At 32.3% G+C, this 17,390-nt stretch overlaps 1 protein-coding gene across 1 annotated transcript; it reads left to right on the top strand.

Moving 5' to 3' along the window:
* Window positions 1–416: 416 nt before the first annotated feature.
* On the top strand, window positions 417–1,130 carry LOC133195315 (toll-like receptor 2 type-2). Its single transcript, XM_061331166.1, has one exon. The coding sequence runs from the start codon at window positions 417–419 to the stop codon at window positions 1,128–1,130; it is 714 nt and encodes a 237-aa protein (XP_061187150.1).
* Window positions 1,131–17,390: the final 16,260 nt, after the last annotated feature.

Genomic DNA, 17,390 nt, shown 5'->3' on the forward strand with positions numbered 1-17,390 from the left:
ACTGTAGTGAAATGCATTGTAGAATACTACGATTCTCCAAAAAACTGGAACGATTTTTGGCAAAAAATGCAAGTTTTGGCGTTATCGATCATTCAAAAATGGAAAAACTTTTTATTGAGCTTAAAAGACTGAAATTTGTTGATTTAAGCCACAACTCTATATCTAATTTGCCGCATACCGTTTTTGAAGATCAAAAGCTTTCCCTTTCAACTTTGAATCTCGATTACAATAAATTTTCAAAAATCCCTGTATCTCAGCTACAAAAACTTGAACAACTATACATGCGTTACAATAAAATATCATTCTTTGCCAAATCTGACATTGACAATTTATTAACATTGAATAAAGATTTAAACTTATTTATCAAAGGAAACCCAATAAGCTGTGAATGTGCGCATATTTCTTCTCTCAAACGGATGAGAGAAAATCATTTCATATTCGGAGATCTTAATGACACCCAGTGCATTAGCAATTCAGTGTCCATGGGAGAATTTCTTCAGGAAAAAGCATTTATAGAATTTGAAAAGAAATGTCAAGCAAACTTATGGCTGACATGGTCTTCTGTTGTGTTAGTACTTCTACTTAACACGATATTGATGACAGCATTTGTGAAGAAATATCGTGTCCATGTTGATTATGTCATTTTTCGCCTGCGTAGTCGATGGAAAGGCATCGTGCATGTGGTTAATACCAAAACATACCGATTTGATGCGTTTGTGTCATACGCAGAAGAGGACTATGATCTAGCCTGTGCAATTCTGTATCAAGAGTTGAAACGTTTAGGCTTTGAAATTAGCTTACCGGACGTAGACTTTATTCCTGGTAAATCAAAAGCTAAGCAACTTCTGCAGTGTATTGATGAGAGCCGGAAAGTTATAATTATCGTCACCGAAAACTTCCTAAAGAGTGGGTGGAATTCCTACGCCGTTCAGATGGTAGTGACTCATGCCTTTCACAATCACAGGGACAAATCCATAATAGTGATCATTAAAGACGGTATTGCCATAGAGAGGATGCACAAGGACCTAAGATACATTTGGTGGTCTATTATAAGTATTCGATGGCCAGAAACGGAAGAAAATATGAACACATTTTGGGAAGAACTATCTAAAGCTTTGCATTTGGATTAAATAGAAAAAAGTTCATTTATCATTATTCTTACAAGTAATTCTGTATATAGTAAAACCTTCATACTTTGCACTTGATATTTGCAAGCTTTTACAACAACTCTTTGGCAAAGAACAAGGTTCACTTAGGGCCTTTTTTGGCCCTGTGAATTTCAGAAAAACTGAAACTGCTTGGTTTTAGTCGACAATGCATTAAATATCACTTAGACTTTGGTGACTGCGTATCTATCAAAAATGACGTAATTTTCTGGCTAGCCAATGCATTATGACGTCATGAAATGCGTTATTTTCCTCATATCCTGAAAAATTCTAAAAAACCAGTCAATTTTTAAAGGTATTTTTGATATTTAATATAGAGCGCAACCTCTGATCTAAAATATGCAACTATTAAATGATAGAACTATTTCTGAGGATTACAAAACATGCTTTATTTTTTAGATCAGAAGGTGCGCTCATATTATTTCTCTTCTGTGAAAGTAATCAAATATACTTGTTTTCCTTAAAATTCAAGAACATTGCAATTCCATGAAGCCTGTTTTCCAAGACCTTGGCTTTAAGGAGAAATTTTTAAATAGGAAATGAAAGCACTAAGTCTCTACTTTATCTTGATGTTAAAAAATGGAACATAAAGTGTTAGTCAATAAATTGGTATATCTACAGGGCCATTTTATCTCTCTCTGTAGTCTCTGTATATAGTAAACTTGGTAACCACTCCCTCTAAAATTGCATATGACTTTCCAAACAAAAGTTTACAATAAAAAATATCTCACCTTGTTGTAATAGAAACCTTGCAACTTGTACATTAAATGGTTTTCGATTAAAGAATGCACTGTTTACTGAAAAAAAATCACTTTTTGTGGGTCAAATATTCGTACTTTGACAAAAATATATTGATCGTTGGGGATCAGATTTTGTGGCTGAAGTTTTGTTATTAAAAAGGATGACTTGCCGTAACTTATGTCAGGGACCCCTTTTTCTACAACAAATTCTAATAAATCCGCGATGATTTTGATAGTTTTCAAACGAGTGTGAATAAAATTACACCTTATAAACAGTTTTAAAAAAGTTCGAATACTTTCAATTGTAATTATGAGTAATGCCGCATCATCGTTGACAGCAAAATTAGGCTGGTTTGTGACAATTTGTTGAATACTAGTAAAGATGAAAAGAATGAGTGGGTCTTAGTACAATAGAGGGATTGTGCATGTCAAGATTCCATATCATGTGACAATGTTTACCAGTCGGGTATTAAAGTACAGATGTTTGAACACCTCATGCAATCAATTATAACAATACCGTTATGTATTTTTAAGTAGATAATAATATTATTATAATCAACAATTCACAAAGCTAGATTTATTATCTACTTATATAAATGAAGCCAATAGTGCGTTGATATAAGTTGACAATAAGAGTCGATGATTTGTGGGAATAATGTATACCACATGATACATGTAATTAAAAAAAAGTTAAGTGTATTCATCTGGACAGGTTATTAGGGTAATGAAATGTCACGCGAGTTCACACAAGGTAAACACCAATCATTCATAATGGGGAATGCCATTTGGATATTCGAATGTCACGTGAATTGAGCGCATTGAGGAACATTTTTCGCCTCTGGCATATTGGTAGATTTTTAACTGAAATACAGTGACCCGTCAAGAGAGAAAAAAATGTACCTCATTGCGCTCATGTATTTTAAGAGCTTTATAAAGTGGGGCGGGGCTTACAATGAATGGAAATTGGGTGTAAACAATGTACCCCCACCTGAAATTAAGTTGTATATCTTGCATATGAACTTCGGCAAGACTGACATTCCATAAAGGTAAATATATATAAAACATTAAGTATATGCAAAAATTAGTGTAAAATTCGGATATTTATTTTACTGAGGGTCGTTTGCCTTATCATCCTTTGAAATTTAACATTTCCTGAAGGACAAATAATACGTGGATCTCCTCATACCATGAAAACATCGTAAGATAACACCCCCCCCCCCCCCCACGATATTTAGTGTTAGTGATTTCTCAGCATTTGTGACACGATAGCGGTGTTTTCTTTCGAAGTTTGCTGTTCTGTATTAGCAACACAGAACGGGAAAACAGTGGGGGGAGCTACTTTCCGTTCTGTATTAGCCCTATATACTGTCTTGTATTAGCCAACTGTTCTGTATCTAAAATGCAGCACGGTCTAAAAATAAATCTGATTCAATTTATCAAAAGCACGTACAAAAAGTAAATGCATAATTTTGAGTGAAAATATTTAAAATAAATTATGTACTGAAATATAAAATTTGTAGACTTAGCGTTTTCGTCGATATCTTTTGAAGAAAAAAAATATCTTTTTTAAAAATCGTAAAATTAAAAAAAAAAAAAAAAAAAAAAAAAGAAAAAGGTGAAAACTACAAAGCAATTATATCAATATTTTAATCGCCAATAAAAGAAATTATCATAAAATATTAAGTGTGAATATTGAAATAAAAAGATTCCACTTATTGTGTGGACATATTTACCACGATCGGAATATAATTTACTTTTCTGGCGAACAATGGTGTCCAAATATTCGCCATTTCCGAGGGTCCGTGTTCTTTTGCCCTGTTTACAGATTTGGATATAAAAAGAATCTTTCGTAAATCAATAGCGTGAAATACAAGATATTTTACAATATTAGTATAAATATCTTTTCTTATTTAATCCATTGCATGTTTTATTGTAATTTTCAAATGGTGGGGGAGGGGTCGATTGTTTCCAGTTACGATGAATTGAGTTTCTGTGTACCCAAGTGCAAGGTCGACAAGGGCATTACGTACATTCTTAAAATCAAGGCACAGGTTGAATAAAAATTATCGGTCTGTGCTGCTGCAGAAACTTCTTCTATCTCCGGATCTCAGTTATTGAAGGAAGAGAGGGCTTGAATATCCGCTAATTTTTCTTCGAAAAGTTTTACAGTTATTTTGGACGTCATATCGCTAACAAGTATAAAACAGCAGTGAAGATTGAAAAATAAAATCACGTAATCACTGTTTAATTATCTACTCTCAATAATTTATTTAAAAAAGAATTATCAACCAATATAACAGCGACATGATTTTTTTTTACTAGAGTGTACAGAAAACGACCATTCACGCTGTACATGAAAGCGTTAGACGCGTGACCAGGTAATTGTTTTCAAAACATGCAAACTCAGATTATCAGGTAGCCCACGTAGCAGGCCCGTCAATCAAATCAGAAGCTATTGTTTTTTTAATGATTGACAGGGGGTGTATTATTGATCTTAAATTGGGTAGATTTTGGGGTCGTTGACATAAAATTGGGTGTTTAAGTCTATTTTTCAAAGTTTTTTTTTTAATTTCATCTTGAATCCTTATCACTGACGACTGCCGCACATCTCCGTACTAACATCAAAGTCCATCGAAAAACTGTCTGTATCGCCTGCATGTGTATCTAGTTAAACTGAGATTTTAAGACCCTTAAAATAAATTAGGATCAAACTCCATTTACAACAAGGTTAAATCGTCCACCTTATCAATTAAGACTGACTTCAAGTCTGTTATATCTACCCCATTGTCAAAACTAATCTGACTAGATCTTACGTTGTCCGTGGAAATATATATACTGCGGATGTATACTCCCCGTCGAGGCCTCATCTACAGAGAGAACAAACGAACTCTGTGCTAATCCCGGGCAAAGATTTTGATTGGCTAAAAATCTGTTTCTAAAATTACATCAGAAAAATATTGTAGTTTTTTATGGAAAATGAGAGGTAAAAAAATTTTATTTATTCACTGCAATATTTAAACACTGGGATTGAATTTTCAAACCCACTCATTTTTTAATTTTGCTCTCTGGCCGGGATTAGCACATACCATTTCATGGTTGAGTTCGACTTTTCCACTCGCCGAGCACAGTTTTGACGTTGTTTGCGGAGATAAAAGAAGATAAAGACAAGCATGCCATATATGGTTGTGTAAATAAATTATCGTAGAAGACATAGGTATAAACATTTTGCCAGTGCATGTCCTCTGAAATTGTAAATGAGTGCGATTCTGAGGGAAGGGGGCACTCCGTGTAATTCGGATTTGGATACCTTGTGTTATTATTATACTATGGGTTAAAAAATTTATTACAGAAACAAGTGCCTGTGTCGTATATGCTGTTATACATTGCATTCGAGAATCTTTCATTCATATAGACCGGAATAACTAATGAAAGCTACACAAATTCCTGTCCCCGAGCCGATGAAGTCATGTATAATCGTGATGATACAAGAGATCAGTATATGAATATTCTGTCTTTGTGCATTGTTTTGATTAGTTAGTGGATGACAATCTTTTTGACACCCCCAGAATTAAACAAATATACAAGCAGGCCAAATGTCCACATTGATCAATACACAGTGTATACACCGTCGACAACCTGCATGCCCTCAACATCAACACGTTGTGCCCTCCTTAACGGGAAAAGTTGCATGCTGGGTTGACCGCAATCGTGCTACAAACACATAAATTTATTAATATCTGTAATTATATAATTTGCATAATTTTGCTTTACATTAACTCCAAAACAAATTTTCAAAGTCAATAATTACATCACATATATCAACATCAACCAGAGCAAGTCAATAACATAAACAATTCAATGGTTAAATTGAAGATGCCTGTTTTGCCACCTAGCTGAGGTGGGCAGCTTCAATTTTACCACCAGCTCTGGACCTTTAGCCAACTCAAAACCTGTAGCACCTTATCCACTGGGAAGACAACCCTCTCATTGTTTCTAATATCACCTGTAGATTATAAATAAATTAATGTTATTCTTAATGTTATTCTGGCAAGATGCAATACATCTTGACTGTACAATTGATTTGGTTTCAGCTTTCAGTTGTCCAAAAAGCCCCCCCCCCCCTTAGTAAATTTATCAAATGCAATTTTTTGCTGCATGCGTTTTTTTTTTTTGTTTGTTTGTTTTTTTTTTGTTTGCTGATTTTGGCCTAACCTGCATCATGACTCTATTTTTTTAAAAAAAAATTCTTTCTTTATTCTCTAATATTTTTATTTTATTATATTTTTTTATTTTTTGGTAAAACCAAGTTGTATTTAATTACTAAGAAAAAAAAAAAAGAAAGCTCTCATGTAATTTAAAATGTATGTCCTCTTCACAATAGTTTTATTCACAATTAAAAAAATAATAAATTGAGATGTGTCCCTTTGAGGGGTAAACCTAAATGTCAAAAGGGTAGCGATTTTGTCAATTTTTCCCAAGTAAAATTCTAGTGATGGAAAGTAAATACCTATATTTCAGTTTATTTTGTTCACAAGGGTTTCTACTAATGTCCTTCCATTGCTTTTAAATGAAAATAGAATAAATAACATATATCTGTAATTATCAAAGACACGCTGCTGCTTTATCTCATTGTACAGTATACATACACTGTATAACATGTCAAGCATGAATTATAAAATTACATATAAAGTTTGATTAAATATGTGTATAGCAGGAATTTTTAGCGAGGTTGTAACTTTGGCTTATTGTAACAGTTTTGTAGATGCCCGCTAAAATTTTAATCGCTAAATGTGCAGCCTTGTTTATAAGCATGGAAGACAAGAAAAGTAAGTTAAATAACTCTGATAAGTCTGTTTTAAACGTTGAATCTTTCTTTTGGTATAGGTTTTTACTCAAACTCCTGTGTAAATCGGTATTCATCTGAAGCTCATCTAAAAGATGAAGTTTATCTCCTTTACAACGTCATGGAACTATATGACCGCCACAAAAGTACCACCAACATTATTGGTATACTTTTGATACTTATTGTGCTCTACGTATCGTACTAAATTGGTGTTTAAACAACTATTTCTCTCTTATATAGCCTCCTATGAGACCGGTTTTAAACACCCACGTGATAAAAGCGAGGCATTCGAATGAAAATCGTGTAATTCCCACCCAGTTATTTATTATAACACGAAGTAGAAAATGATTTCTGCCTTTTTCGAATTTGAATAATGGTCCTCATTATTAAACTCTGGTAAGACGGTTCATTGGATTGCTTGAAATAATTTCTTTGGAAAGTTATCGCCCTTATCAGTGGGATGTAAAGTTACACCTTAAGAAACAATGGAACAAACACCAAACGAATTCTGAATATAGCTATCCTTAGAAGATTCTGAACACCAATTTTCAACGTCAGGTCTTTTGAGAATCCTGAACGAAATTCCGTGCATGGCAGATGCAGATGCTTATCCCGAAGGCTTTACTCTTTTATTCTATTCAAAAATTATGTACACACTTGATTCTTGTATTTTAGTACAAGAAAGGTTCTTGACACAATTACATAAACTGTAGCATCCATTTTCCATCTTGGAAATTGCTCAAAATACAAAACCTTGTGAATTACCCTGAATCCCAGGTAAAGATAGGTACGAATCAAAATTAGAAAGGCAGTAATTATCTTCAGATGACAATCTATCATCTCCATAAATATTTAATATGAATATTTTTATATGACAAGGAAAAAATCTTTTTTTCCCAAAATCACAATAGGTTTTTGGCTATAGAAAAGAAAACTTGCGGTTGCCAACAATACCATACAAACAATTTTCTTGATAAATATTAATACATGTAGTTTCGAAAACATATCACGTAAATTTTCAACAGTCATTCTAAACATGCAGGCTTTGCCACCATGCGTTTAGTTTTTGGCGCAGGAGATGATTTTTAACCGAGTTTGAGAAATGGAAATATTTTACAGGAAACATGCTGGTTATATAAATAATTTTAGTGCTTTCTTTCTAATTAAGAACCATTTTTTTCCTTCCTTGATGAGATCGTGTTGATTTTATTTTAAAGAATTATCCTATTTCATGAATATGAATGTTTATAAGAGTCAATTGACAATTTCCTTTTTCTTAGAAACCTTCATAAATTAATAAGGGGAAACAAGAGAAAATTTCCGCACTAATTAAGTGATAACAGCAAATTTTCTTAATAGAATCTTCCGGTCCTCTATATGTTTTTTGAAAATAAATATTTTTGGTATTTTAATTTCCAAGCACTCTCGAGAAAAAAACTGGTATGTTATAGATAGCTTTCATTGGGAAAAAAATTTAAAAAATTAGTCTGGAAAAATGGATTTGAAATACAAAGAAGGTTGATTACCTTTAAATTATTTTAAATTTAAAGTTTTGATAAATGTTAAAAACATCAAACATATAATGATGTGTAGATCTTTAAGTTGACATTTTTCCAGTTTCCCATTTCGTTAACCTGTACAATGCTTAGTTAATCAATCTTTGCATAAAGAAACATACTTGTTGAATCTTAAAGTTTTTCACTCTAGAACAATATTTTCTTGAAAACCGTATTCCCTCCAAACGGTTGTACTTAATAAATAATCTAGAAGATAATTCTTTTGAACTCTTAATTCCCTTAAAGATGTAACATGAAATAAATATACAAAAGATGAATAAAGAAATTAGCAACAAATATCAAAGTCTATAGTATATAAGAAACAATTTTTTCTTGTACCCTTGTGTATAACCTTCAGAGTTTGCCTTGATGTATGATGATCATGACCAATTTATGATCTTTAGAGGACGTTGATTTTGAAAAGCCCCCATTAAATGCCGAATCAAATCAGTTTAATAATATTGACAATTACTATTTTGAAATGATTTCTTTGAAGAGCATTACTATCAATTGTTAATATTAATTAACAAAATGCCTTTTATACTAAGTACTTTATTACTATATCTCTTAGGAAAATCCTTTACCATCAGAACGTTTACAGTTTTGACGACTTTATCACTAGTTTCATTCTTCAAATAAGGCGTGGTGAAGATATATTTTAAAAATGAAAATTGACACAGAATTTTTGCAAAAATTCAATGTTTTCGAATGTGTATTATTATCTGTCTAATGAAGAAATCTGTAGGTATTTTTTGTTCATAAAAAAAATTGCATATAATATTTTGTTCGATGGTTAGCTGTGCCACATACAATATCATGACGGTAAAAAGAACCTTTTGCTACATATTAATTATATATGCAGTTTATAGTTAGTATTTTCATTTATTACAGGAAGCGTGGAAGTACAATTCTGCATTTATTTAAACTATTACTTTCAAGCGTTATTTACTTCAAGTTGTTTGTTTGTTTGTTTATTTATTTCTTAAGCCACAAGGCTTATCAGATTACATACTCATAATTACAAAATACAAAATGTACATACATGGAATATTTACATACACCTGTTTTAACATAATATTAATTGTGTACAATATTTCCAACCAAATATATGTAAAAAAAAAATCTTTAGTTTACAGTTATGAATCTCTAACTGCTTCTGCTTTCTGTAGGAATTCTCCTTTATTACTTAGTTCACTCACATTTTCAGTTGATAATAATTGTAAAAGTTTATAATTACATACTAGGTCTGTACCAATAATAATTTTTAATATATAATTTCCTGTATTCATGATAAAGTGGACATTTCAAAATAAAATGGTACTCATCTTCAACCTCTAATTGACAGAAAAAACATAATCTATTCTCTCTAGAAATACGAGTAAATCTTCCCTTCTCAATCATTAATAAATGTGTAAATGTAATATATTTTGCAATCAGTTGAATATACTTGGTTGGAATCGGTTTCATTGAGTAGGATTACATGCACAGCTTATTTGTTAGATATCTCTACACAGAACACTTTGGTGACGAAGAAAAAAAGCCCCACATTCTTGTTGAAAACAGTCAGTTAATCTTTGTTTAAAAATTTTGAAAAAACATATTTTTGTTTGTAATATTTTGACAATACCAAGCTTCTCCAAACCCTAATGAAAATAGTAAAAATTTTACATTAAGTAATCAATTATATTTTGTACAAGGACTTGTCTCAATTCTTTCAAGCATATCTTGGTAAATACTTTTCAATATACAATTTTCTGACTCCAATAATTTTAACCAAAATTTTATAATGCGAAATTTCCTTTGAATAAAAAGAGGTAAAGTTCATTATAGATCATTAACGATGAGGTATTTTTTCCTCACTTTCAATATAATTTTGAGATATTCTAAATGCATTTTCTCTATAGTATCACCTTTGTGGAATCCCCATATTTCACTTGCATAATTCAATATACTACTTACATAAGTATCAAACAAAGATAAACGAGTAACATAATTAAAATGCGCATTTTTCATTGACTTCAAAGGTTTAAACATACATTTCCTCCCTTGAGTAGCCAATTTTACCTGACATTTATAAAAATTACCTGTGTATGTCAGAGTGAAACCAAGATAAGTAAACTGATTGACAGCTTCAACTTCTTCATCATTATAATACCATTTAAAATTTTGATTCAATCGACCAGATTTCCTAAATATTATTATTTAAATTTACTTACATTTACAGATAATTTCCAATCATTACAATATGAGTAAAGCACATCAAGCATTTTTTGTAATCCCTCGGGAGAATCGGAAAATAATACCATGTCATCTGCATATAACATTAAAAACAATGACACTTCTTGGAGGTTGATATCTTGACAATTAGACATGATAAAAGCATTCTCAAAATCATTTAAATATAAAGAAAAAAGTAGAGGAGACATTGCTTCTCTCTGAAGGACTCCTTGTTCTACTCTTAAAAAAAATCACTAAAATTGTTTTTGTATATGTATTTCACACAACTCCTAACATTCTTATACAGAGACCATATACATGTACTTTTAAAATTTTCCCCTTGATCCCTAATGTTATGAGCTTTTTGAAAAGATAACTTCTATTAATACTGTCGAATGCCTTACGGTAGTCCACAAAACAATAGTAGAGTTTTTTCCCATTCGAAAGATGTTTATCAATTATACTTTGCAGTGCACAAATTGCGTCTATGGTGCCAACCCCTGGTCTGAATCCAAACTGTGCATCAGTTAAAACAGAGTTACTTTCGGACCATTTCATCAGTCTATTATTAAGTATTGTTGTAAATATTTTTTACATTCAACTCATGAGGGTAATGCCCCTATAGTTATCTGTTACATCTGGGTCTGCCTTTTTAAGGATAGGTACTGTTTCACCTTCACACCATGTATGTGAGAGGAATATTACCTGTATCAAAAATAACATTAAATATTCTTGTTAAAAATGGGCTTAGGTCTTCACACATGCATTTAAAATACTCATTTATCAAATTATCTTTTCCTGGCGATTTTCTGCTTTTTAAACAGTTTATAACATATACAACCTCTTCAACAGTTATGTTAAGATCTAGTTCATCAAATACAGCACTCATATCATATTCTGTACTCGAAAAATCAGTATATGTAACATCTTAACAGACGCCTAGGTTTCTGAAATGTTCATTAAATTCTTCTACTCTAAGATTACAATTGTTTTCTGGCCTACCTTCTTAAAAAAATTTAAAAATTCTCTTGGCGACGTGCGCCTCAGATATTCTTACTGGCTACCTTGACATCGCATAAACTCACATGTTGCCCTAAACATACATTTTTTTGTAATTGTTTTTACATTCAATCAATAATTGTCTATTAAAATGACTTCTGTATCTTTTGAATATAAAAAGTTTCTCTTTGTAAATTCTATACAAATCTCTGCATCTCTCATTAAACTGTAACGTATTTACATTAAACACAAAGGGATCGTACCTGGACAATTCCAGGGTTTGGGGTGTTCAACATTAAATGATTAATAAAGTGCCCCGCCACAGCATGATACGCCCGTCAAATATTGTTCAATTGTCATAAACAGTTTAGAGTGCAAGAAAATCATATCAACTTTGATACAAGGATTTCAATGATTTTTCCATTCCTTTTAATATTTGTTTATACATTTCCTGTGGTGTAGGCATTAATTATAACAAATATTACATTATAGATCCTCAACTGGTTGTGTTAGAGCTTGACAAATGTCCATCTGCATCCCCCCCCCCTTTTCAGATTTGTGAGACATAATGCTCTGAATTAGTTGATATTTTCAAAATATTAAATAAAAATATCATATTAAACAATATCAATTTAGTCTTAACAACTTAATCTATATCAAATTAATATTAAAAATAAAATGCTGGCCATCAAATGACATATGCTATAAACTGACCAGCAGTTCTTCTGTCTAATTCCCAAAGGATACAGATAACAGCTGCTTGATCAGAGTCATCTAACAGAAATGATTGAGACAGCTATCCTCCCTTCACTGAACTCATTAATTAATCTTTAACTGCATGGATGCATGTCCACTCATTAATCCCAATGGATGAATGGATCTATACATACTATCTGCTTTGTAGTGCAATAAAAATGCATATTTATGTCATTCTGAAATTAAATTTGGAAACAAAGATTTTTTTTTAAAAATTGTTACAAAGATTTATAAAAAGAAACAAAAAACTTGTGTAATCTTGATGCAACATTTTTAATAAGGTTCCTGCAATTTACTCCTAGATTTGTAGGGACTATCTACCATCATTAAAAACATTTTTTTAAATACTTGATTTTTTTTTAGATTTAATGTCAGACTGGTTTTAAGCTGCAATACCGAGTATAATTAGTTTAATTATATTATATAATAATTATATTAATTATATTATTTAAATTATAATTTGTTATACAATATCAAACAAGTTTTAATTACTTTTCACCAAATTCATTTTAAAAATTCGGCTAGCCAACTATTTAATCCAACACAGCTGATTCTTTTTGCCCAGTTCCCAAGAGATATAGATAACACCTGCTTGATCAGAGATGCTCTACCAGTTAGCTCCTCACACTAAACTCATTAATTTCTCTCTAATCTGACACGCAGTTTTCTGTTATCAAATTCTTCTTGACCAGTGCTTGATATTTACACCCATGGGAGAGGTGGAATTTTTCCTTGTAACATTACATTTGTTATAGATTGCTGTAAAGTATATTATGAAAAAATAGGTATTTTCTTGATTTAACATTTTTTAAATAAGGATACTGCAACACTCTTGCATTTTTTGGGATTGTGTAATCTAATAGTAAAAAACATTTTTTTTTAAATTTAATTTAAATTAAAGGTCACAGTGACCTTGAAATAGGTCGCGACACACCTTCTACCTAAGATGCATAAATTGACCAAGTTTGATGATTCTAAGTCTTATAGTTTTCTAGTTATGAGCCGGACAGGATTTTTCCATATTTGGCCATAGCATCTTAATTAAAGGTCAGAGCGACCTACATGTACTTTCAATGTGCGACACACCTTCTACCCAAGAAGTATCAGCTGACAAAATTTGATAATCCTAGTCCTAATAGTTTTAAAGTTATGAGCCGGACACGATAAAAGCTAACAGACGGACGGACGGACATGAACGCCATAACATAATACGTCCCGTCTAAAGACGGGCGTATAAAAACTGATTGGTATGATTTAAGTGGACTACCGAAATATATAAATATGTCTTAACCTTATCTAGGTAAACAATAATCAAATGGTAAATCATTATAACAATCGGAGGCAAGCAACAATAAATTAACTGGTAGTCCTAACCTAACACTAAATTAGAGCCCAGTCGTCCTCAGACTATCGCATATACTGAATAGAAGGATGCTTTATTCAGGACGGACAGTATATGTGATAGCCCTTCAACCACTACACTCACTGTAGGATGCCTTGATGCCTTATTCAGGACGGACAGCGAGAATAGCAGCCTGGACGGACTGGTCAGCCAATGCAGACGAGATCAAACAAACTATGGCTAGCCTCCAAATTGGAGGTCAACTTCGTTTGTGGCAGGCCTTAACTGGTTTGGCCTTCCAAATTCTCTCTCTAACTGTAAAACAGGCGAGGAATATTACACGTGAATACTTCATTCACCACACTCGTCTTCTAACCTTGCAGAGTCTCGGTATTTAAACACACTTGGTGTCACGTGATGTCATCAGTGACTTATTGAGAACTCTGCATGGTCGTATCTGAAAATTCCGGAATCATTACAAAACCAGTGTTTATTTCTAACAATATCCTTACGTTTTTGTTTATTACATATATTATGTTTACAATATGGCTCAAACACCTCATTCAGACAATGTGTAAAATTAGAAATTGATTCCGAGATATCTACACCATCCTCCATAGAGGATACTATACCATCAAAATCGTGTAGTACATTTTGTAAATTCTCTCTCATTTCAGATATATTATCTTGATTCCACCTATAAAAATAACCAGTACCAGTCATATACCATTGAAATCCTGAGAAATTTGGTCCAGTGGTTCTTCCATACATTTATTAAAACTAAGATATATTGGGGAGTGATCAGACCATTCATTGAAATCAAGAACTTTAAAATTGACTACATGTCCAAGCAATTCATAATCAAGTACTGCATAGTCTAATACACTACTCCCCAGGTGATCATGGTGATTGTAAAAAGTCAGTTTACCGTTAATATCCTCGGGTTTTCGACCATATCGTATTCTCAAACCAAATCATTTACACATTTCAATCATACGTTTACCAAAATTATTAGTATTACTATCTTCTGTTAAACGCACTGACATATCACTATCTGAATCATAATTAAAAATATCATCCATTGTTCTATGTAGCACATTCGAAATTTCATAAGATTCTATATAATCTAACTGAGTACCCACCCGACTATTTCAATCCCAAATAAGACCAATCGAACCCAATTCACTATAGTTTAACATATCATATTCCAGCTCCTCGAATATATTCTTATCATACTGATTATAATTTAAACATTATTTTCATGTGGAATGTACAAAAAACACTTATATACATCATTAGGGCATACAACAAGGCTTTTATCTATTTTAATCCAAACGGCAGTATCATACATGCATTTCAAAATATATACTCTTAGCTAAATGCTTTTTGGTCAGTAATTAAGATGAGACCCCCACCTTTTCCTTTACTCCTGTGAAATATTCTTATGTCAAATACTGTACTTAAAATATGCTCTTAAAAATTATAGTTTTTATCAATCCAGCATTCTGAAAGAAATACAGTATCATATTTTCGAATAACTTCAACAAAATTTTACATCATCTAACTTATTTACAACTGACCTGTTTACATTCCATGAGAAAATATTTAGACAATATGGGCACTCTTGGCCGCTTCCATATTGTTCCGTATTTGTCCTGGACTTTGCGGCCGCGCGTCCCTATCAGATCGGATCAGATGCATCTCTGGTGTTTGTGCCATCCTGCACAGCTCGGGCATAGTTCATAGGTTCTGTTTATGGCCGTAGGAACCGGGGGCACGGTTTTGCCGATATATAGAGTACTATAGAAAACATAGATACTATCTGCTTGTGCCCCCTCAATAAAAACATCTGATGACCTTTTTTTTTTTTTTTTTTTTTTGCTTGTCAAGAAATTTTTGTAGTTGATAGTGCACCCTCAACTGAAAATGTATGGCTGTGCCCCCCCCCCCCCCAACTGAAATTGCTTCATACGGGTCTGCTGTTGGGTCGCAATCAGCAGATTCATAACTGTCTGGGTCGTATAATTGACCATTCACAAACAAGCTTAACATTTGCACCATCTTCTCTAAACTGTTGTACATTGTAGAACGCACAATGGAGGGAGAATGCTGAGTTTTACCCTACAAGGATGATTGTGGTAATCAAAGCTGGTTATGGGATTGTAGTCGGCTTACATATGTAACTTACAAAAGATACCTCGTGAATTCCCAAACCAATTAAAAAACAAAAAGCTGATTGTTGACCTCTCTTACAATAATTTCACTCCGATATCTCCAAAGACATTAAATATTAAAAGGCATCCATTTAATTCTAAGCAAGGTAACAGCCCTGACTTTTAACCATAACGAGCTGATATCCGTTCGAAAAGTTTCTTTTAAGGACCCTATCTACAATGAACGAAAATGTTTTTGGACATTGAGAAAATCATATTGTATAAAGGTGTAAATATTGAGCTTATTTATATCATTTTCAACATAGGGTGCCTTGCTTTTAACCCCAGGAAAAATGTTCAAAGTCAACTAAGTTTTGATGAACAGAAATGCTGTTGTTTACCTAAGTGGGGAAAAGGCATGCAGATGAAGTGTTCAATTAATTTATCTTAGTCCATCAAAATATTTAGAAAGCTTGAATTGATTATAGATTGATCGATAAACTGTAGATGTCAATTTATCTTATTTTAGATCTAAGGGCAGATTTCTCTGACTACATTAATATACCACAGAATTAGAACTTTTAAGTGTGCAGTGTATAGAGGGATGGATCATTTATCCATATACATGAAGATATTTAAAAAATCTGAGTACTATTTTAAAATCTATGATTTTTTTAAAGCCTGGTTTCAATGGATAACATCTTCAAGCCCTCTTATAAAAAGAGTTGTAATTAAGAGCAATTAACAATTTGACACTGGTATTAATATCTATAATTCAATCACTATTGAACTCTTGTTTGCGTTAAAAAAAATTTAAAAAAAAATGTTAATGGCAAAATTGTCAAATTGAATTTAACTTGAACTAATGGTGTGTAAAATGTAGGTTGGAATCGAGAGTTAGCTTGCGTAGTTCTTTGCCACACTCTCCCCTTGGCCGTCTTTTAAAACTTTATGATGAACTAGAGATATGGTATGTTCGAATACATAACAGGGTGTTGTGAATTCTCAGATTCAGATCGCTGGAACCAAGCAATTTTATTCAATGATAATAAAACTCTACTGAGAGTAAATGGGGGCCCTATCGATGTCAAAAAAACGAATGGGCAATATTTCTTCTAAGATACGTGAGTTTTTCCAAAAAGAAAAAAAAAAGTGTACATGTATTTAAGGCGAGTTATTTTCTCGCATGATTCTGGGGACATCAAATGAACATTTAACAAACGAATTACAGACAAAGTTCAGCAATGTCCCTTCTCATCTCTCCCTTCGACCAACTTTTTATAGATCTGAAGTCATTTTTTTACGCTGATATTTTTAATTTTAATGTGTATCATGGTCTTGAATATAGAATATCCGTGTTTTGTTGAAATCGTAACAACCCTTCTCAAAATTGCTATTTTTGCAACCATGGCAACATTGTTTATTGAAATAAATACTAAAATATAGAACTGTGTGTCTTAATGTACTCTACACGTGTACCAAATTTTATTGAAATCAGGCAAAACATGTAGGACAGTCATTCTATACAGTAAAATGGACCAATTCAGAGTATAAAACATGAAAAAAATAATTGTTTCAAATAGCAAAATGAACATCATAATTCTCTAAAGGACATATC

The sequence above is a fragment of the Saccostrea echinata genome, unplaced genomic scaffold (genome assembly GCF_033153115.1).
Source record: "Saccostrea echinata isolate AGI-Se365-2 ecotype Australia unplaced genomic scaffold, CSIRO_AGI_Sech_v1 ptg000029l, whole genome shotgun sequence".
In the NCBI taxonomy this organism is placed as follows: domain Eukaryota; kingdom Metazoa; phylum Mollusca; class Bivalvia; order Ostreida; family Ostreidae; genus Saccostrea; species Saccostrea echinata.

Coding starts and splice junctions, on each gene's coding strand:
- LOC133195315 (XM_061331166.1), top strand. CDS start 417: ATGAGAGAAAATCATTTCATATTCGGAGATCTTAATGACACCCAGTGC.